Source organism: Mauremys mutica, chromosome 2 (assembly GCF_020497125.1).
Source record: "Mauremys mutica isolate MM-2020 ecotype Southern chromosome 2, ASM2049712v1, whole genome shotgun sequence".
Taxonomy (NCBI): Eukaryota; Metazoa; Chordata; order Testudines; family Geoemydidae; genus Mauremys; species Mauremys mutica.
Genome location: NC_059073.1, coordinates 278,474,916 through 278,496,536, shown reverse-complemented (window position 1 = coordinate 278,496,536; position 21,621 = coordinate 278,474,916). Strand labels below are relative to the sequence as shown.

At 44.8% G+C, this 21,621-nt stretch overlaps 1 protein-coding gene across 8 annotated transcripts in view; it reads left to right on the top strand.

Moving 5' to 3' along the window:
* Positions 1-21,621, top strand: part of DPP6 (dipeptidyl peptidase like 6) — an 828,258-nt gene that overhangs the window by 552,535 nt on the left and 254,102 nt on the right. For all 8 annotated transcript variants that reach the window (XM_045003877.1, XM_045003879.1, XM_045003881.1 and 5 more), the window contains one exon: positions 7,551-7,649. In XM_045003877.1, coding sequence (XP_044859812.1) covers positions 7,551-7,649 — 99 coding nt within the window. The remainder of the gene's footprint in view (positions 1-7,550; positions 7,650-21,621) is intronic.

Here is a 21,621-nt window from a genome sequence, read left to right as displayed (position 1 = left end):
AGATTGGCTTTGATGGTGTCCTTGTAACGTTTCCGTGGACGACCTATATGCTGGATGCCCTGGGAGAGCTCACCATACAGAAGCTGGTGGGGGATTCTGTTGGCATCCATGCGGCTGACATGACCGGTCCAACGTAGCCGTGACTTCATGATCATCATTTCGATGCTTGTCATCTGGGCTCTCTCGAGGACCTCGAGATTGGGCACTTTGTCTTGCCAGCGGATCTTTATGATGTTGCGGAGGCAGCGCATGTGGAATGCTTCAAGCTGCTTGATGTGACACCTATATAATGTCCATGTTTCGCACCTGCAAAAAGAGATGAGAGAACAACAGCTCTGTACACAAGCAGTTTTGTTGACATCCGGATGTTGTGGTGGTTTAAAACTTTGACACGCAGACAGCCAAGTGCCTGGCTTGCTTTGGATATTCGTGCGTTGATCTCATTATCCAGTGATCCATCATTGGATATGACTCTACCCAGGTATTTAAAGTTCTCCACTACTTTAAGCTGAGTGCCGTCAAAGCAGATACTCGGGACAGAAGCATTTGATCCAGGTGCAGGTTGATGAAGAACTTCTGTCTTTCCGAGGCTGATAGTTAGTCCGAAGAGTTGCGAGGCCTCAGCAAACTTGTTGACAATGTGCTGAAGATCATTTTCAGTGTGAGCCATGAGGGCACAGTCGTCGGCAAAGAGTGCCTCAAGAAGGAGTTTCTGCACTGTCTTGGTCTTTGCATTCAGGCGACGGAGGTCAAAAAGTGAACCATCGTGCCGGTATTTCAAGTATATACCTCGGTCCAGATCTTTCATTGCATGGTTAAGGATGCATGCAAAGAACAGGTTAAATAGGACAGGAGCGAGAACACATCCTTGTTTCATGCCATTGGTGATGCTGAAGGGGGCTGATGTGGCTCCATCAGACAATACTTCGCCTGTCATGCTGTCATGAAGAAGGCATATAATCTGGACAAATTTTCTTGGGCAGCCAAGTCGTGTTAGAATGGTCCAAAGGGCTTCACTGTTGATGGTATCAAACGCCTTTGTCAGATCTATGAAGACAGCATACAGGTGCATATTCTGTCCAATGCACTTCTCTTGTATTTGTCTGACAGCAAACACCATGTCGACTGTGCTCCGGCCAGGTCGGAAATCACATTGACTTTCAGGTAGATTTGCCTCGGAAATACTGGCTATTAGGCGGTTCAAGATGATGTGGGCGATGATCTTCCCACCAACGGAGAGGAGGGATATGCCTCTATAGTTTCCACATTCTACTTTGCTGCCTTTGTTCTTGAAAAGAGAGACAATAGTAGCATCGCGGAGGTCCTGTGGTATGTTTTCATCCTCCCAGATGCTGATGACCACGCTGTGGAACGCTGCTAGTGCTGCTGGACCTGTTGCTTTGTATATCTCTGCTGGTATCTCATCTTTTCCAGGAGCTTTTCCTGAACTCATCTGGCTAACAGCTTTCTTAATCTCATCTCTAGTGGGCGGAAAGTCAAGATCTGTCAGAGCAGGTTGTTGTGGAATTTCACTGAGGACATTATTATGCACGGTTGATGGTCTATTGAGAAGGTTGCTAAAGTGTTCTCACCATCTTTTGTTGATGCCTTCTTTATCTTTAATCAGCGTTGTGTTGTCTGATGAGAGCAATGGGGTGGTCCTTGGTTTAGAAGGTCCATAGACAGTCTTAATAGCACTGAAGAACATCTTTGAGTTGTGAGTCTCAGCATAGTGCTCAATTTCTTTGGCTTTGCTCTCCCACTAGTTGTCTTGTATCTGACGGAGGTCTTTCTGTGTTTTGCTCTGAAGGTACTTGAAATGGTCCCGTTTAGAGACTGAGGAGGGGTCATTCTGCCATTCGATAAAGGCTTTTCTCTTTACTTCCAGTGCTGAGCATATTTCTTCTTGGTTCTCCTCAAACCAATCCTGATGTGTTCTTTTCTTTGGTCCAAGAGATGTTGTTATTGCTGTGTCAGTCACTATCTGCTTGAACTGGTCCCACTTTTCGGTTACAGTACCGATCAATTGTCCGTGGAATGTCAGTTTGTCATTAAGACTCCTCTGGAAATTGTTGAAACACTGAGCATCCTTCAGTTTGGCTATGTTGAAAGCAGGTCGCACATGCTTAGGGCATTTGTGCCGAGAGGGAGCGATGTGAAGTTGAAGAGACATCCTGACTAATCTGTGATCTGTCCAGCACTCTGCGCCTCGCATTACTCTGGTGATCAGTACGTCTCGGATGTCTCACCTTCTGACAATGGCATAATCTATCAGATGCCACTGTTTGGAGCCAGGGTGCATCCACGTTGTTTTGTATTTGTCCGTTTGTCGGAACAGAGTGTTGGTAATGGTCAGGTCATTTTCAGAACAAAGGCTCAAAAGGAGTAGTCCATTGCTGTTCATTTTGCCTACACCATGTGGCCCGGTTACTCCTTTCCAGTTCTCGCTGTCAGCCCCGACTCGGGAATTGAAATCTCCAAGTAGCAGTAGTTTGTCTGTTACAGGTGTGGCCTTGATCAGTCTGTCGAGATCTTCATAGTATTGTTCCTTTGAGTTGTCAGAGCATGTTAGAGTGGGTGCATATGCACTGATGATGGTGGCACGACGTTTGGCATTTAGTGGGAAGTGTAGTTTCAGCAGTCTTTCATTGATACTCACTGGAAGGTCTGGGAGTTGATGCATCAATGAGGTTTTTATTGCCAGACCAACTCCATGTATTCTGTCCTCTGTCTCAGTCTTACCCTTCCAGAAGAAGGTGTAACCACTTCCTGGTTCACTCAAGGAACCTTCCCCAGGCAATCATGTTTCACTTAATGCCGCTATATCGATGTTGTAGCGGGCTAGTTCTCGAGCAATGAGAACTGTCCTTCTCTCAGGTCTTGCAACAGCTTCTCGATCCAGGAGGGTACGAACATTCCATACACCAATGGTAAGTTTCCTCAAATTTTTCTTTTGGTTTCGGCCGCAGATTGGGTTAAACTGCCAGCCGCGGCTTGCTGGCCAGTTGTTGTAGGGCAGGCAATTTTTAGGCCACCTTTTCTAGGCCCCTCCCTTACTAGAGTGAGCAGTGCTGTCCTGAAGAGAGCTGCTCAGACGCCTGGGATGCTGCCAGGCAACTCTGCTGCCCCAGGTACAGAGCTGGACGACCACCTATCCACAGGCCGCCTGCGTGCAGGATTGGGACTACGACGCCCAGTGGTAACCTCCACCTGTCGCTTTGCCCCTCCCCCATCGCCGCAGGACTTGGGTGGTATGATGATGATGTTTGATGATTTGCACAGGACCTGTGCATGAAAGCTTTTTAAGTGGTAGAGCCGTTGCACGGGAGCAATCCCACTCTCTCGACCTTAGAAGCCAGACACCAATGGTACGAAAAATCGTCATGCCTGGTAACTTCTTTGGTTGCAGTGGATGGCCTTGACGTCTTTCGTGCCTCGTCAAGCCCTTCGCTGTCCACAAAGCATTGCAGAACCTCCTTCTTGGCCGTTGGATCTTAGTGATCTCTTTCACCCAGTCCGCCGGAGCTGACGTTGCATGCAGGGTAGGCATATCCCTAATTCACTGAAGGTTTGAGTCCCATCAGTTACACTCACCTGGTTTAGCCAGCCTGTTGAAGCCATACAATGTAGAACTATGTAGCAGATGCCCGGGGTGTGGCCACTGTGCATGCTGCAGCTACTTGGAGCCACAAGTGAGAGCTGAGTGACAGGTGGGGACCAAAGTGGATGGTCCACCCCCGAAGCGGTACGACAAGTCCCCCCATCAGACGTACTACCCCTCCTGGGCACCCCATACACCCCAGTGCAGGTATCCTGAGTGCAGGATTACAATACAGCTTTAAGCAAAGCAGCAGTGATTAATTGTATCCATGCCTAGCACATGATGGTGGGGTTTTCATGCAGGGTCAGAGTCAGGGCATGCTCTTCAGAAAGAAGGGTAAGTGGTAGGTGTGGAGAAGGGGGAGGTTAGGTGGCTGGAGCCCAGTAATTGAGGAAGAGGGTTTTATATACCTTTTTCAATTTCTCTTCCAAATTGATCAAAACTTTTAAAAAAGGTTTTAACTCTGAATTCAATTTCCGGTTAGGCTGAGATTCATGCTGGTTCAAATGGTTAAGAAACAGGTCACTCTCCCTGTTTTAAGATAGCCCATAAATTATAATCAGAGTTCATTACATGCATTAGAAAGTCTAATTAGTAACAACTGTGCTTAATTTTCAACTGCCTTTTTATTTCTTATTTTACAAAGCCCTATTAAAATTGTGAGATTTCAGTCATTTATATTCCTTTAGACTTGCAGCGGCAGCATTTTCAAGTCCTGTATCTGCTTGTCTTAGTGGATATTTGCCAGTGAGAATCTGCTTGTGCAAAATTGCCCACAAAACCCATAGTAGTTTGTGGCTTCAAATACAGGTTTGTGTGAGTGCAGCTCTTCCAACCTGCTTTGAAATGCAGGGCCAGTTCCAGCTGCACATTCACATCAATAAAAAAACACCCAAAAACTTTCCTTGAATCCAGTGTTGTAGGATTGATACTTTACCAAACAATATTTACCCCCTTCTCACAAAAGGTGATAGAAACTAATCTGTAAAACAAAACAAAGTAGGAGCGGCTTGCTATCAGTTGGCCCAATCCTGCAGTGCGTCCTCAATCAAACTTCTCATTGACTTGAGTAGGTGTTTTGCCTAAGGAAGATCTTCAGGATCAGGCTCTGTATTTGGAAAGCAAAGCTAAGCAATGACTTTATGCATGTTTCCTCTTAGGGTATGTCTACACTGCAGCTGGAAGCATGCTTCCCAGTGCAAGACACCACCAGCTGTGCTCAAGCTAGAGTGCTAAAAATAGCAGCGTATCGGGATTGTGTGTGAGGCAGCTCAGAGACAAACCTGCCCAGACCCCCTAGTTACGTACTCAGACAGCTAGTCCGAGCCATCGCCTGTGCTACCCCGGCTTTGCTGCTATTTTTAGCATGCCAGCTCAAACAAAGCTAGCACATGTCTGTCTATCCATGCTGGGAAGCAACCTCCCAGCTGCTGTGTAGAGGTACCCTTAGTCTTTAACACTTTCTGGAGATACACTTCAAGATTGTTCCCTTCAAGTCTGACCTTTAACTGTATAAGTAAGTGCATCCAATTCCCTATTAAATTTTTAGCAGGTGTCACAGGCACAGAGATAGTGTGAAAGGCAGTCACTGTAAAACATTAGCTCACTGAGCACTACCAGCAGCTGCACAGTCGGTGAGCCATGAGCATGACCTAGTGTGCCTAGCATCACCCAGGCTGTTCTAAAACAGTGGCAAAAAACCTTCATAATGTTTTTCCATTTTATTTTCTGAATTTCTGTTGTTGAATTTCCTGTTATTGTAATTGCCCAGAGGAGACCTGAGCATAAGTTATAGTAACCCCTCCAGAATATGAGGCATCCAAAGGTGGCTTAAAGCCACCTTATCGTGCTGGGATATTAGTTTCCGTCTACCAGCAAGACACCAGAAATCCTATTTTTCTAGCTGCACAAATCTGGGTTTTACTGCTCTAGCCAGGGGCGGCTCTAGGAATTTGGCCGCCCCAAGCACGGCGGCACGCCGCAGGGGGCGCGCTGCTGGTCGCCGGTCCCGCGGCTCCGGGGGACCTCTTGCAGACGTGCCTGCGGAGGGTGCGCTGGTCCCGCGGCTCCGGTGGAGCATCCGCAGTCATGCCTGCGGGAGGTCCACCCGAGCCGCGGGACCAGCGAACCCTCCGCAGTCATGCCTGCGGGAGGTCCACCGGAGCCACGGGAGCAGCGGACTCTCCGCAGTCATGCCTGCGGGAGGTCCACGGGTCCCGCGGCTCCGGTGGACCTCCCGCAGGCATGACTGCGGAAAGTCCGCCGGAGCCGCATGCCGCCCCACGTGCGCGCTTGGCGCGCTGGGGTCTGGAGCTGGCCCTGGCTCTAGCTGAGGTAAGGTGTTACGGGGAGTCTGGGCGCAGTCTGCCTTGTTCAATAATCAGACCCAACTGAGAAGGAGTCACGTTTCCTATAAAGGGCTGAGAGAAGTTGGTTGGAGGTGGAGCTGTGGGAAGCAGGTGGGTTCCTGAGGTTGGTTCTGGAGCAGTATAGGGAGATGGAAGGGGAAAGACTTTTGGGTCCCTGCTTGGTATGGGGAAGCTTTGTTTGTATTGCTTTGTGAGTGTGTGGTGTTGGCTCAAGGCACCTTATTCCAGCTGCTCAAAACACAGAACAGGGTCCTTGGTTAGTCTCCAACCTGAAGGTACATAGGCCAGCCCACTAACTGAGATTAATGTTCTCCACAGCATGTTGTGGGCTACGTTGTACCCATTAGCCCAGCAGCGTGATGGTGAGGAGGAGAGACTGTGCCTCAGCAAGGCTGCTCTCTGTGTGTGAGGGGAACAATAGTGCTGCCTAATCCTCTGCTCCTTTGGAGTGTTAGGATTGCCCAGGCCCTATAGAGAGAGTGCCAGATAATGAAAGACTTGCTCGCATTTATGTTTGAATTCCCCTGTCTCCCTATTATTGTATCTCAGTGTACCATTGGATGAGTTCCAGACTCAAAGGATTCTTTCTAAGTCCTTCTGCCATAGAGCAGTTGCTACTGTTTTGTGGTCTTCTGTACCAAGATTTCTACACTTTTGATGTTGAAATTGATTCTCCTCCTATTATGTGAAGCTATATAGTGGGAGTCCTGTCCTAGTGCACGAGAGTTTGTGATGATAGCATCCAAGATATGTAGGAAGCATTTTTGGGGGGAGGCGGGGAAGGAAGAGCAATAGAAGTAGCATCATCAGGAGACGCAGTATGAGTGAATGATGCTGAGCCTATCCCTCTGCCAGCTACTAAGAAGTCTTCCAGAGTCTCAAAATTATGTGCATATAATCCAGAGAGCGGCTCTGTTTTCACTGTTCTTGCAAATGAAGTTTTGTCTTTTTATTATAAATGTACCTGAGTAGGGGGAAGATTTATAAAGGAGCCTAAAGATGCAGAGAGTCACTTAGTGGGATTTGCAAAAGCCCAGTTTAGGTACCTAACTCCCCCTGAAATAATTTGTAAATCCCACCAAGAACCAATCTGTATCTTTAGGTGCCTAACCACCTTTCTCAATCTAGACTTGTATTTTGTTTTTCTTTTCCCACTATCTTAATGTTTAATTTATGGCATAATTTAACCAGAGGTGTTAGAACAATCTCTGCAATAATGTCTATTGCTATGACGAATACATTAAAAAAATAACCCACGTTTTGTTCAGAAAAAACACATACTTTGATCAGATCTTGGTCCTTTTGTAGTCATTGGGACCCGGCATTTGCTCCTAATACACAGTATATATGAATTTCAGAATATTGGGCCAAATTTGACTTTACATTGAGGTCCCATTATACCACTCAGCCTGCCTACAGGGGCCTTAACATGACTGAGAATTCAGGCCATGGTGTTCTCCCATCTATTCTGAAATGTGGAAGTGCTCAGCATGGGGAGTTGTATGCTATTCACAAATGTTGCATTTGCAGATAAATTTCAAATGAGCAATAACGCCTATTTCGTTCGGAATGTTTCACAGTTGAAGATAACAGCCTATCTCAAAAGAAGAAGATAACAGTGGAAGATCTGTTCAGTGCTGATTTCAAAATTCATGACCCAGAGGCCAAGTGGATAAGTGGTGAGTCTTACACGCACACTTGACAATAATTCTACTCTCACTTATTCTTTCCTCTCCCTGTCTTTCTCTTTCCCTCCTTTTCTCACTCTTTCTCCTGACTTGTGTCTCTAGTACCCACATTCTTACTCCAGCTTTCCTCAGGGTAAATGTGTACATTATATTTCTCCATTATACACAGCATCACATATGTGTCAGTAACCCCTGGAGGCCCCAATCAGGGCTGTTGGTAGGTGCCATTCAGACATGAAGTGAAAAAGCCCCTATTCCAAACAGCTTATAACCCTGGTAGCTGACAAGATGCAACCGAAGAAGTGGGTATTCACCCACGAAAGCTCATGCTGCAAAACTTCTGTTAGTCTATAAGGTGCCACAGGATTCTTTGCTGCTTCTACAAGATGCAACAGGTTGTCAAAACAAATGGTTAGAGCACTATCATGGTCAGTCTTTATTTTACCATAAATAAATCTTCTGATTTATATTTTCATAATGCATCCCCTTGCCAAAATATTTTTTCCAGGCAGAGAGGTGAAGCGTTGCTAGGCAACTAGCAACACCGTGGTCCAGCAACAGCTGGTCTGCTCCTTGTATGTGAGCAATGTATTCTTTTTATCCTGTCTTGCAATCTATATTTTCCAGTACCAAGGGGAAGAGACAGAATAATACTAGAATTAATGCACACCATATTTGCAGCAGTGGAGAGTGTTCTACGGATGCAAATTCCAGCCCCCCACTGGCATCTACTACAATCTAAATCGGCTCTTGCTGGAATGAAGCAACGCCATGCTGGACAGCTCATTTAGGGACCAACCTGACTCTCATTAAAGTGAATGGGAATCTTTCTATTGACTTTAATGGGAGCTGAACCAGGTCCTCGCTGCTGCAATCTGCCTTTTTTTTTTTAGGGGTTCTACCCTGTGGGAGCAATTTTAATCTCTGGAGGGGGGCGGGGAGAGAGATTGCCAAGGGAATAGGCTGGATCAGTGCATCCCTCAGGCACCCTAAGCACATCCATCTCTGGTCAGCCCCATCCACCTTTTTTTCTGCTGCACTAGCCGCTGGTGGAGAAGGCATTGCAGGCAGTGTATGCCACTACAACCAATCGGCTACTTGCCAGAGGACTTCTGGCTGGTGAGTGCCCTTTTTCAGTTTCTGCACACCTGTTGAAATGTCTTTCCCAGTACTGTAGTCTATGGGGAGAAGAAAAGTGGAAATACTTCTTGCATTTAGGAGTTCAGAAACCATTCTTTAGCATTATTACTTAACCTTTTCATGCCTAAAGGCCCCAATCAAGAAGGCGCTCCACTGCTCTGGGCACTGTACAGACACCTATTATGAAACATTCCTTGCCCCGGGTGAATTTCTTTGATTATGTGCCTCATAATATCCTATTTCTATGAATATTTTTACACCTAAACTCTGCCACTAGAATATTTGTGGGATGATAACGCAATATTTTTTTTTTTATTTGAACAAACATCAGGAGAATTTTCCAGCTCCACTTAGAGGTTTTCAAAAACTAATTTCTTTCATGGTTAAAATGTGTTTTTCTGCACAATATAATGTTCTTTTTTTTCCCCTGTGCAAATACAAGCTTTCCCAAACTGTTTGCATGCTGGTAATATCTATACATTTTTATTAGACTCTAATTTTTGGCAGGCATTGTAACTCCCACATTGAATTGTTGGTAAAGGTCTGGTAAAGGTGCCCACTGAAATCAATAGATCCTGTTGGACTTCTGTGGGCTTTGGATCATACCCAAATAATCGAAGGTTATATAAAAGTAAAAAAATATTAAGCTGTCATTGGTCAAGCCATTATAAACATTTCTGATTAAACGATTTCCCCTTTGGTGGTGGTTATAATAATTATGTTTCAGATTCTGATGTCAGGTTCACCAGTGTAAATCTGGAGGAACTCCATGAAACCAGTGATATTCCTTTAGATTCACACCAATGTAACTGAGAACAGATTCTTGCAGTAAAATACTGTAATGCTCTTCATCCAAGAACCTCAAAGCACTTTACAAACATTAATTAATTCTTACAACACCCCTTTGGATGGGAAATATTACACTCTTTGTATAACTGGGTAACTGATAAATCAGGCTTACGATGATCAACAGTTCAATGGAAGAGCTTGAAATAAAGCCCAGTAGTCCAAAGTTCTAGTCCATGCTTTGCCCACTACCCCATACACCCTTTGTCCTGTTGTACCCAGCTGTTCTTGATTCTCAAAATGCAAGTTCTTCTTCCCTTAGGACTCGCTTAAGAAGCCTATTTCACACTAACACAGCGTAGTAGAAAATAGTGCTGAAAGATGTGTGTAAAAGTGGGAATTAATGGGTGGAAGGAACCCTGGTTGTTTTGGGATTCCGACAAAATAATTGAAACCGTAACAGCATCGTATATCCTTGTCCTCATTCTTCCCTTGTTGTTAACACCACAACATAAACCACTCTAATGTAGAGAGATCTGAAAGCTAGATTGCAAAAATCGATACTCTTGGCTCTTTTCACGTCTACCAGATTTCCTTTAAAGGGTATTACTCTCTCATTTTATTTTTTGTGTTGTTATAAAAGATGAGTTTGTTAGCCTAGCCAATGATAAGCACGTTACATGGCTAGGAATATTCAAATGGTCTCAATGGTTTGCTTTCAAAGCAGTTCAGCCAATGAAATCTCTCAATTCTGATCCATTTGCTTCAGTGGGTTGGAAGGTCTTTTCACTGATGTCAGTGGGCATCGGATCAGGTTCTAAAGCCCCAGTACAAGAAGGCATCTCTCTTCAGGACAAAAATCCCTTTGAAGTAAATGGAACATGCATAAGCCCTTTCCTGAACTGGGTCTTGAATGCAGAAAGTGTGTGGTTCTGACCTACACTGATGTAATGCCATTGATTTGATAGTAGTTAACAGAGAGAGTTAATTCATGGTATGGCCACATCTTAAATACTGCATCTCAAAAAAGATATATTGGAATTGGAAAAGGTACAGTAAAGGGCAACAAAAAATGATTAGGGGTATGGAACAGCTTCCATATGAAGAGAGATTAATAAAACTTGGACTTTTCAGCTTGGAAAAGAGATGACTAAGGGGAGATATGATAGAGGTCTATAAAATCATGACTGATATGGACAAAGTAAACAAGAAAGTGTTATTTACTCCTCCTTATAACACAAGAACTAGGGGTCACCAAATGAAATTAATAGGCAGCAGGTTTAAAAACAAACAAAATGAAATATTTCTTCACAGAGTCAACCTGTGGAACTCTTTGCCAGAGGATGTTGTGAAGGCCAAGACTATAACAGGGTTCAAAAAAGAACTAGATAAATTCATGGAGAATAGGTCCATCAGTGGCTATTAGACAGGATGGGCAGGGATAGTGTCCCTAGCCTCTGTCTGCCAGAAGCTGGGAATGGGTGACAGGGGTTGGATCACTTGATGATTACCTGTTCTGTTCATTCCCTCTGAAGCATCTGGCACCAGCCACTGTTGGAAGACAGAATACTGGGTAGATGGATCTTTGGTCTGATCCAATATGGCCGTTCTTATGAGATGAGAGTTGACCTCAGTGTGTGACATAGCTACACTTCAAGTGCTAAGAGTGCAGATCTTCCTCAGACTTTGAGTATCTCTTTTAAGTTGGTTTGTGTGTTTTTATTGTAATGGCAGGTAGTTATAAGTTACATGATTTTCATAAATTCAAGAGAGGAGACAAAACTGGTACTTTGACTCTGAACCCTTGGAATTTTTGAGAAGTTGGGGTGTTTTTGAATTCATGGATGCAAACCCTAAAGGTTTTGGTTCCTGAATTCAGAGCAGCACAGGGAATCTTCATGTCTCCATGGCCCATCTTTAATAATTCCCCATGGTTTCCAGACTGCTGACTACAGGTGAAAAAGATCTAAAGCAGCCCCACGAGGTGTCTTCTGGGGGACAGGACCACAGCTCCAGCTCTCAGTGGGAGTAGGCACAGCCTTAAAGAAAAAAAATGGCAGTTGTAGCATATGTAGCAATGTAAATGTAGGGGAGCAATGTTGTGGGCTAGATTCTGAGCTGGTATAAATCGCCACAGTGTCATTACGTGCTGGGGAGATGTGCTGATTTATACCAGTTAAAAAATTGTCTGTTTTCTGTATGCTGCACTTTCAGATCTCAGGAGCATCCCCCCCTTTTCACAGAGAGACAGTGTTGTGAGTCATGTCCAGGTGGTTATTAATGAATTAATCACATACTGTACGTTTGGTCACTGAGACTTACATTTGTTCTTTGTTGCTTTTCCTCAAGGACATTTCACCCATAGGAAAAGTACATGTTTTCTTTGTTAATGGGAAACATAACAGCGGTCTCTTCACTAGTTACTGCAATTGACTGGATGTAGTGTGTTGCCAGTGCCTGCTATTTACAACAGGATGTTTTTCCAGCCCCAGTTGAATTAGTGTTTGCTGTGACATCTGGCAACACATAGTTCTTTATTTTTTGTATTATGGTAATGTTTAGAGGCTCCAACTGAGATCAGGGCCCCATTGTGCTAGGCACTGTACAAACACATAGTGAGAGCCGGTCCTTGACCCAAAGAGCCAACAATCTAAACAGAAAAGACAGTCAAAGGATGAAAGAGAGTACTATTATCCCCATTTTACAGATGAGGCCTGAGGCACAGAGACATTAAGTAATAAAATTGAGCCCTGTTCTCTTGAGTCCCAGTTCACAAGACTACCCTTTCTCACTGACATCATATTCCTCCTCCTACATGAAGAGGCACAAGGGGTACAATTTTCAGAAGGACCCGAGTCCCATTTTCAAAAGTGATGTAGGCACTTAGGAGCCTAACTCTCATTGCAAGTCAAAGGCTTTTGACTAAGTCACAAGCCCTTTCAAAAATGTTACCTAATAACTGAGATCTAAACAAAGCAAAGCCTTTTTATTTCGTTATGCTGAACATCACATTAGTTTTATTGTATATTTTACTAATACAATTATAAAATAAATCTCTAGGCTCTTTTAAAGTTGGATATTGAATTTAATGATCTAGAACTAATATGTTTTATTTACCATGCTGAAAAATGTTGTCTTATACTAGCAGCGGTAATTTATTTCAGTTTACCTTTAGTAATAATGCTCAGATCAACACCACCCTGAGAGCCCTGATGTCCCCAAGCCTATTCCGCATAATGTAAATTCATTGCACTATATTGATAGAACCACTGATGCATTTCAAATGATGCAGATGCATGTGGAGTAAATGAATTATTTATGGGTCACTCTGTGTAAGTATTAGAACTTTTTAAGTGCTAACATTTTTCACTTTTTAAAAAAGTATCAAATAAGGTGCCACAGTGACAGTCCTGGGGACTGAAGTCACAGTGGTATAGCACAGTTAGCTGGGATTGCAAGTTTCCCCAAACTGCTCCTGTCGTGAATTTAGAGGACCAGGGGAGTGACATAGTATGGGACCCACCCAACTCTTGTCAAAGTCAATGGGAGTCCTTCCATTGACTTCAGTGGATGTTGGATGAGTACCTACTGGTGTTGGACTGCTTCCTATAGTACTGGGAGAATAGTTCATCTCCCTGGCCTAGTCAATCCCTGCCCCTTCTGATCCTAGTTCAGATGGTCTTAAATATGTCTCACTCATCTACTTCTTAAACTAAGTACATCTTAGTGTTCTCAGATGTGAGTGCTGGCAGATTAGGGCAACATACTTGTCCTGATTCTCCTGTCACTTACAGCAGTGTAAATTAAGCATAACTCTGCTGGCATTAATGCTGATGTGAATCTGGAGGGAGAGGGCAGAGAATCAGGCCTGTTATGTTTTCATTTTTGCTTGGCTCTTCCGCCATCTGAACTCCTAATTAATCAAGTTTTATTTCATTGCATTCTCAAATGTGTTATGCTGAGACAGCTGAAAAGAGACCTCCCCCACCTCTGACCCCGCTGTGGCCAATGCTGGAATCATCATTCACAACAGCCTATTCTTGTTCTACTCCGGTGTGCTTTTTGCCCTTTTGTGTGCAACTGCACTGTTTTCTGATGGATGTATCAAAAAACCACAGGCCCTTTCTTTCACCACAGGGTGAAATCTTAGCTACCAAGTCCATTGTCTTGGTGTCTGCACGTGGGGGTAGAAGTTCTTAAAGGGTGGTGAAAGCCCTGCAATGTAGCAATTTCAATGTGCTCTAAGGCTTGAAGGGGAAAGAGAAGCAGGTGGGGGAAGGGTCTGAGAGAGGCTACAGGTTCCTCGGTGTTATATTAGCCACAGTCTCCTAGGTAGGGGACGTGCAGGGGTTGCAGCCAGTTTTTGAACCATGGCAGGATTACCAAGATGCCTTGCCCAGGGATTGAGCATTGCGTTCCTTCCATGCCAGCCCTTGTGTAATTCCTTTCATGAGGCTCGTTTACTAGGGTTTTGTAAGTTTGTGTGCACCAGTTAATCAAGGTGTTTAAGCACATGCCTAACTTTCAGTATGTGAGTAGTCCTGTGGAAGTCTGTGGGACTGTTCATGTGCTTACAGATAGTTACTATTCATGTGCTTATGTGCCCTACTGAACTCAGGCCTAACGCTGCAAAACCAGAATTAATATGGGCCCCTGGTCTGTCCAGCCTGGGCGTCTGCCCCCAAAGCCATGGAGATCATTCATGCTCAGTGCAGGATGTTTCAAAGGGAATCAAAGGACAAGCATATTTACACAGACCACAAGCCCTGATTTGAGACCCCACCCTGGAATGGCTCCTCCATGACTCTTTCTGCAGATTGTGAATTCCTGAGAGCACCAAAAATGAGCCGCAGTGGTTCTCTCCTGGCCTCAGCTTTCTGGGATTTGCCTAAGCACAGCCAAATTGGCCCCTAAACGAGAGAGAGAAAAGCCTGCAATTAGTTGTTTTTGAATGTTCCTTCTCCAATGAAGACAGGATGTGAAGGGAAACATTTCTATCATGCACCTGTTTTGTTTTGTTGCTGCTAAAGAGAAGGAAAGAGGAAATCAGTCTGGCCCTCCTGAAAATTAATTTAGTCTGCAGAAGCATGCTGGTGTGAGGCTACAGTCTGTTCTTTCCCTTTAAATGTATCCCAGTGCACTGCAGGGGAAGGCTGTGCTTCTCTGCAGTGCTAGAAATGCTGTGACGCTACATGTAGCTGTTAAATGGAAAGACTTTGGGCATCCTTTGGCCAACCACAATTCTGCTTAACACTTGTGTCTTATTGACAGGACTCTTTCGAGGCAAGTTCCTCTTCCTGGACCATCCGCTCCTAGGCATCATTGCCTTTAACATTATATTGTACCGTAATGTTATTGTTTATAGCTACAGTGTAATAGTGTGCAATGCACTTCACAAAAAATGGCAAGTCCCAGCTCCTCAGAGTTTACAGTCTAAATTAGAATGCAGCAAGGGATGACAATGAGCAAAGAGTGGAAGCTCTGGGGGAAATTGGGACTGCAATAGTAAAAGAAAGGGACATTCCCTTTTTGTGTATGCTGGCCAAGACTTTCAAGCTTAGATGGCTAAAATAGGCACCCAACCCTATACTTAGGTACCTGGTTTTCTGAAGTGTGCTGAACACTCATAACCCCTGCTGAGCTCAATGGTTGCTGTTGAGTCTCAGCACCTCTGAAAGTCAGATCACTTATTGAGGTACCTGAGCATGGAGTCAGGTGCTTAACTTTAAGCACCCCCATTTGAAGATGTTGGCCTTAGTGATTTACATTTTCTTACGTAATTGCTTCATACCAGGCTGAGTGAACCAAGGGCCGGAAATGAGGCGTGAAGGTCAGCTTTGAAAGGCTGGATGAAAGGAGTGACTGAGGAGGGATTTGGAGGAGAGCAATGTTGCATGGTGTGAGAAGAAGTTGCAGAAGGACCAGAGAAGTTGTGAAGATGCTCTGCATTGACAAAGCCGAGGGTGTGGATGACCTTGTAAACTGGAGTAATAGTAATAGGATGAAATTTAATAGTGAAAAATGCAAGGTCATGCATTTAGGGATTAATAACAAGAATTTTGGTTATAAATTGCTGACACATCAGTTGGAAGTAACAGAGGAGGAGAAGGACCTCGGAGTATTGGTTGATCACAGGAGGACTATGAGCCGCCAATGTGATATGACCATTAAAAAAGCTAATGCGGTCTTGAGATGCATCAGGCAAGGTACTTCCAGTAAAGATAAGGAGGTGTTAGTACCGTTATATAAGGCACTGGTGAGACCTCATCTGGAATACTGTGTCTCCCATGTTTAAGAAGGATGAATTCAAACTGGAACAGGTACAGAGAAGGGCTACTAGGATGATCCGAGGAATGGAAAACCTGTCTTATGAAAGGAGACTCAAAGAGCTTGGCTTGTTTAGCCTAACCAAAAGAAGGCTGAGGGGGGATATGATTGCTCTTTATAAATATATCAGAGGGATAAATATCAGGGAGGGAGAGGAATTATTTAAGCTTGGTACCAATGTGGACACAAGAACAAATGGATATAAACTGGATACTAGGAAGTTTAGACTTGAAATTAGATGAAGGTTTCTAACCATTAGAGGAGTGAAGTTCTGGAAGAGCCTTCCAAGGGGAGTAGTGGGGGCAAAAGACATATCTGGCTTCAGGACTAAGCTTGATAAGTTTATGGAGGGGATGGTATAATGGGATAGCCTAATTTTGGCAATTAATTGATCTTTGATTATTAGCAGGGTCGGGAAGGAATTTTCCTCCAGGGCAGATTGGCAGAGGCCCTGGAGGTTTTTCGCCTTCCTCTGCAGCATGGGGCACGGGTCACTTGCTGGAGGATTCTCTGCACCTTGAGGTCTTTATACCATGATTTGAGGACTTCAGTAACTCAGACATAGGTTAGGGGTTTGATACAGGAGTGGGTGGGTGAGATTCTGTGGCCTGTGTTGTGCAGGCGGTCAGACTAGATGATCATAATGGTCCCTTCTGACCTTAAAGTCTATGAGTGTATGAATAGGGAACGGGGGGAAATGTAGGCAGGGCCAGAGCTTTGCAAGACCTTGGCGGTGAGGAAGAGGAGTGAAAAAGTGAAATACTGAAGGAGATTAGAAGGCAGTGCAGGGTTGGCAGAACGGTGGGGCAGAAAAGATGTTTTAGGCTTCGGCTGGTTGGATAGGTTAATGGGGAGCAATGTGGGTATCAGAGCCAGGAAAAGGGAGGTTGGTCTAAAGCATTACCTAGAGAGCTTTATGAACCTTTGCCTGGCCTTCCATCCTGGAGACTGTTCATACCCACTTTCCCTAGCAACCCACTGATAGCCTGGCCTTGCTCCCATTGAAGTCACTGGCAGGATTCCTATTGATTTCAACAGGAGCAAGATCTGAATACATTACATTTCCTTAACACAAAGAGACAAGGTGGGTGAGTTCACATCTTTCACTGGGCCAACTTCCGTTGGGGAAAGAGACAAGCTTTCGAGCTCTTTCTCCAACAGAAGTTATTGCACCCACTTTGTCTCTCTCCGCTCCTGGGACCAACACGGCTACAATGCTGCAGTCAACACAGGGAGACAGAAAGGTGACTCCTCCTTGGGGCAGTGCTACAGGTGGGGTCAGCAAGCAGGATTTCTACACTTGTTACAGCTGTCAGGCATGCAAAAGTAATTACCCTGTTTCCCCTCACTAAGCAAAATTAGTGCTTTCCTCTCAAACTAACACTCATGCATACCTCCTGCTGTGATAGTGCCTCTGAGCGAGCAATGGGTGTCAGGAGAACATTTTGAAATGGTACAGATGTGGACTCCAGGAGGGCTGCTTTTGTATTGTAAGTTTGCTCACAGTTTTGAGGTACAGATCCATGAAAATTAAATGCCTGCTCTCCCTTTCTGTTCCTCCTCCTCATCTGTCATCTTCTACCTTGTCACCCAAACTACATTTCCATCCTTTTTATAATGTGATGTGTGGCAGCACAGAATGGGTCCAGACAACGTCAAGATTATGGACTGCTAGTGTTAGTGGCTAACACATAGCTGTTGGGTGTAGTGCTTTATCTCTGTAAAGTGACAGATGGACAGAAGTATTGCTATTGCCCCATTCTCCAAGGGAGCCTCTTTAGAAATAGGATAACTGTGGGGGTAGGAATGGTACACTGCTATGCAGAGCTACTCCATTTGTGGGGGACTTTCAAAGATGCAGCTCCCATGCATTCGTTTACCTCCTATAACACCACAAATTCAACATATGTGCTTAAGAATCTGCAACCAGTTAAAAGACAGGGCCTGATTCTCCTCTTACTTATGGTTGTTTACATCAAGAGTTGCTCCTTTTGAAGGCAGTGCAATTATACTGGTTTTGCACTGGTAAAACTGGGAAAGGAATCAGGCTTAATCTATCTGATGTATAATTTTAGAAGTCTGTGTGACTAATTGCCTGCACAATGGGAGTGCCTGATTTGCATGTGCATTTACCAGGTTTACACATGCAAATCAGATGATTGTGTTTGTGGCTGGTATGCACGCTAATTATACGCCTAACTTCTTTAGAAAAAATCAGGTCCATGACCAGCTAATTTGGATACACTGTATCGAGCTAACAAATAGCCATTTGAGCCACCTTGTCCCAACATATCAGAGTCTATATCATAATGGCAACTGGTGCTATTTAACATCAACTTTTGAACAGGTCAGTATCAGGGTGCAGAACTGCTTCTGGAAGGGATACGAACAATGACAAAGTCTTATAACTTAGAAGTTATTGCGGCTCTTGTAAGACGGCGGGTCAACGCACCAACCAGAGTTAGGGTTGCCAACTTTCTACTCACACAAAACCAAACACCTTTGCCCCGCCCCCACCCCTCCCATCCTCTGAGGCCCCCTCATTCCCTGCCCCTTCTCAAAGGCCCCACCCCCTGCTCACTCCATTCCCACCCCCCCATCACTTGCTCTCCCCACCCTCACTCACTCGCTCATTTTCACCTGGCTGACTCAGGGGGCTGGGGTGCGGGTTCCAGGGTGCAGCCAGAAGTGAGGGGTTCAGGTTGCGGGAGGTGGTTCTGGGCTGGGGCAGGGGGTTGGAGTGTGGGGGAGTGAGGGCTCTGGCTGGGGGTGCAGACGCTGGGGATGAGGGGTTGGGGGTGTAGGAGTGTGCTCTGGGCTGGAACTGAAGGGTTTGATGGGCAGGAGGGGGTTATGGGCTGGGGCAGGGGGAGGGGAGTGAGGGCTCCGGTTGGGAGTGCGGGCTCTGGGGTAGGGCTGGGGATGAGGGATTTGTGGTGCCAACCACGTTAGCCCACAGCTATCATCTTGAGTGGAGCTTTCCAGAAATGTCTATGTTTACAGCAGCCGAAAGGCTCCTTTAAGGTGACCCCAAGCTTTGTAGGGAACATTAGTTAGTAACTTACCCATGTTGCCCTAAAGAAGCTCCCAAGTTCTTCACCCCTCTCCGCTTAGAATCATAGAAGATTAGGGTTGGAAGAGACCTCAGGAGGTCATCTAGTCCAATCCCCTGCTCAAAGCAGGACCAACCCCAACTAAATCATCCCAGCCAGGGCTTTGTCAAGCCTGACCTTAAAAACCTCTAAGGATGGAGATTCCACCACCTCCCCAGGTAACCCATTCCAGTGCTTCACCACCCTCCTAGTGAAGTAATGTTTCCTAATATCTGACTTAGACCTCCCCCATTCCAACTTGAGACCATTGCTCCTTGTTCTGTCATCTGCCACCACTGAGAACAGCCAAGCTCTATCCTCTTTGGAACCCCCTTTCAGGTAGTTGAAGGCTGCTATCAAATCCCCCCTCACTCTTCTCTTCTGCAGACTAAACAAGACCAGTTTCCTCAGCCTCTCCTCGTAAGTCATGTGCCCCAGCCCCCTAATCATTTTCCTTGCCCTCCGCTGGACTCTCTCCAATTTGTCCACATCCTTTCTGTAGTGTGGGGCCCAAAACTGGACGCAATACTCCAGGTGTGGCCTCACCAGTGCTGAATAGAGTGGAATAATCACTTCCCTCAATCTGCTGGCAATGCTCCTACTAATGTAGCCCAGTATGCCATTAGCCTTGGCAACAGCTTCTCATCCACTGTAATCCCCAGGTCCTTTTCTGCAGAACTGCTGCTTAGCCAATCAGTCCCCAGCCTGTAGCTGTGCATGGGATTCTTCTGTCCTAAGTACAGGACTCTGCACTTGTCCTTGTTGAACCACATCAGATTTCTTTTGGCCCGAACCTCCAATTTGTCTAGGTCACTCTGGACCCTGTTCCTACCCTCCAATGAATCTACCTCTCCCCCCATCTTAGTGTCATCCGCTAACTTGCTGAATGTGCAATCTATCCCATCATCCAGATCATTAATAAAGATGTGGAACAAAACCGGCCCCAGGACCAACCTTTGGGGCACTCCGCTTGATACCGGCTGCCAACTAGACATCAAGCCGTTGATTACTGCCGATTAGATCGACAATCTAGCCAGCTTCTATCCACCTTATAGTCCATTCATCCAATCCATACTTTTTTAACTTGCTGGCAAGAATTCTGTGGGAGACCGTATCAAAAGCTTTGCTAAAGTCAAGATATATCACAACCACTGCTTTCCCCATATCCACAGAGCCAGTTATCTCATCATAGAAGGCAATCAGGTTGGTCCGGCATGACTTGCCCTTGGTGAATCCATGTTGACTGTTCCTGATCACCTTCCTCTCCTCAACTCTTGATTCCCTGCTGGAATTCAGACTTGGCCCAAATAATATTTTCCAGGCCCAATTGCATTTATTGAGCAAGCACTTCTAATTGCACATGCAGACAAGTGGAAGAGTGCAGTACATATTCCTCCACTTGCCCTGTGCTGTAAAATATTAATTTCATAATAATTCAGCAATGGGGAATACCATACTCCTGGTAATTAAACTTTATATCAGATATTTGTAATTGAAAATGTGCTGGGTAAAGACTTATTCATCTAGCAAAGAAAGTCTCTTGTGACTTTCGGATCTCTTGATTGTAATGATGCTCAATAGCTTAATGATATAAGCCAGAATGTAACTCTTCCCCCCACCCCCCATGAGACACTATGTTGGATTTACATCATTCATTACAGGAAACTGCGGGAATTTAGAATCAAAAGAACATCACAGGCTAATTAAATGGAAACGAGAGCTATTGAACCAAACTGTAAACCCTGCATATGATGGAAACCACTTCTAGCCACGCCTCGTTCCAGCACCTATTTTAGAAAACTAAAAAACAAAACTACCACTGTCCTTTTAAGGGATGGGAGAAGTGAAATAAAATGCAGTGACAAACTCCTGCTGGAGAGGCTACTGCCCAAAGCTTTTAATTGGCTGAGAGAAAGAGACCTGAATTTTAAAAGCAAAATTGTGATGTGTCTCAGTGTGGCCAGAAAGAGAGCTGGCATGTACAGTGTTGCAAACTCTCATGATTTTATTGTGAACCTCTTGATATTTCATGTTTTACTTAAAGGCCCCAACTCCTGGAGTCAAGTGACAGCTTGAGAATCCTGGTTTTCATTTAAAAAATGTAAGTTCGTAGCCCTCGTGGTTACAGAGAAAAGCTTGAAAATGTGACCAGAGGGCACTAGAATGGTTGAAAAATGAGAATACAAATGAAAAGAATGTGATATTTTATTTTTAAAACTCATGATTTTTAAGCCCATCTCATGATTTTTGAGGGAGCCTGACTCATGATTCTTTACTGTTGGGGGCTGGCAGTATTGCAGGCAGTCAGCCTCAAAGCATGTTTGATTACTAGAGCAAGCAGACCACATAAGAGACATAATAACAGTGAAGAAAATCTAGGAGAAAGGCAGTGTTGCGTGCTGAAGCAAAACATGGCAATGTTCCAGACTTGCCATGGGGCTTAAGTCACATTGAACGCCTTTTCAGACTCTCATTTACCCTTGGTTGCTGTGTGGAAGACTGTTACATTTTCTATCCATTCCATGAACATTAAAAACATTCCTTCCCCTCTCGCCCAGTCCTTCAGCTGGTTGTTCTGTGTTCTCACCATTTTATATCGTATTGACATAGTTGAAGTG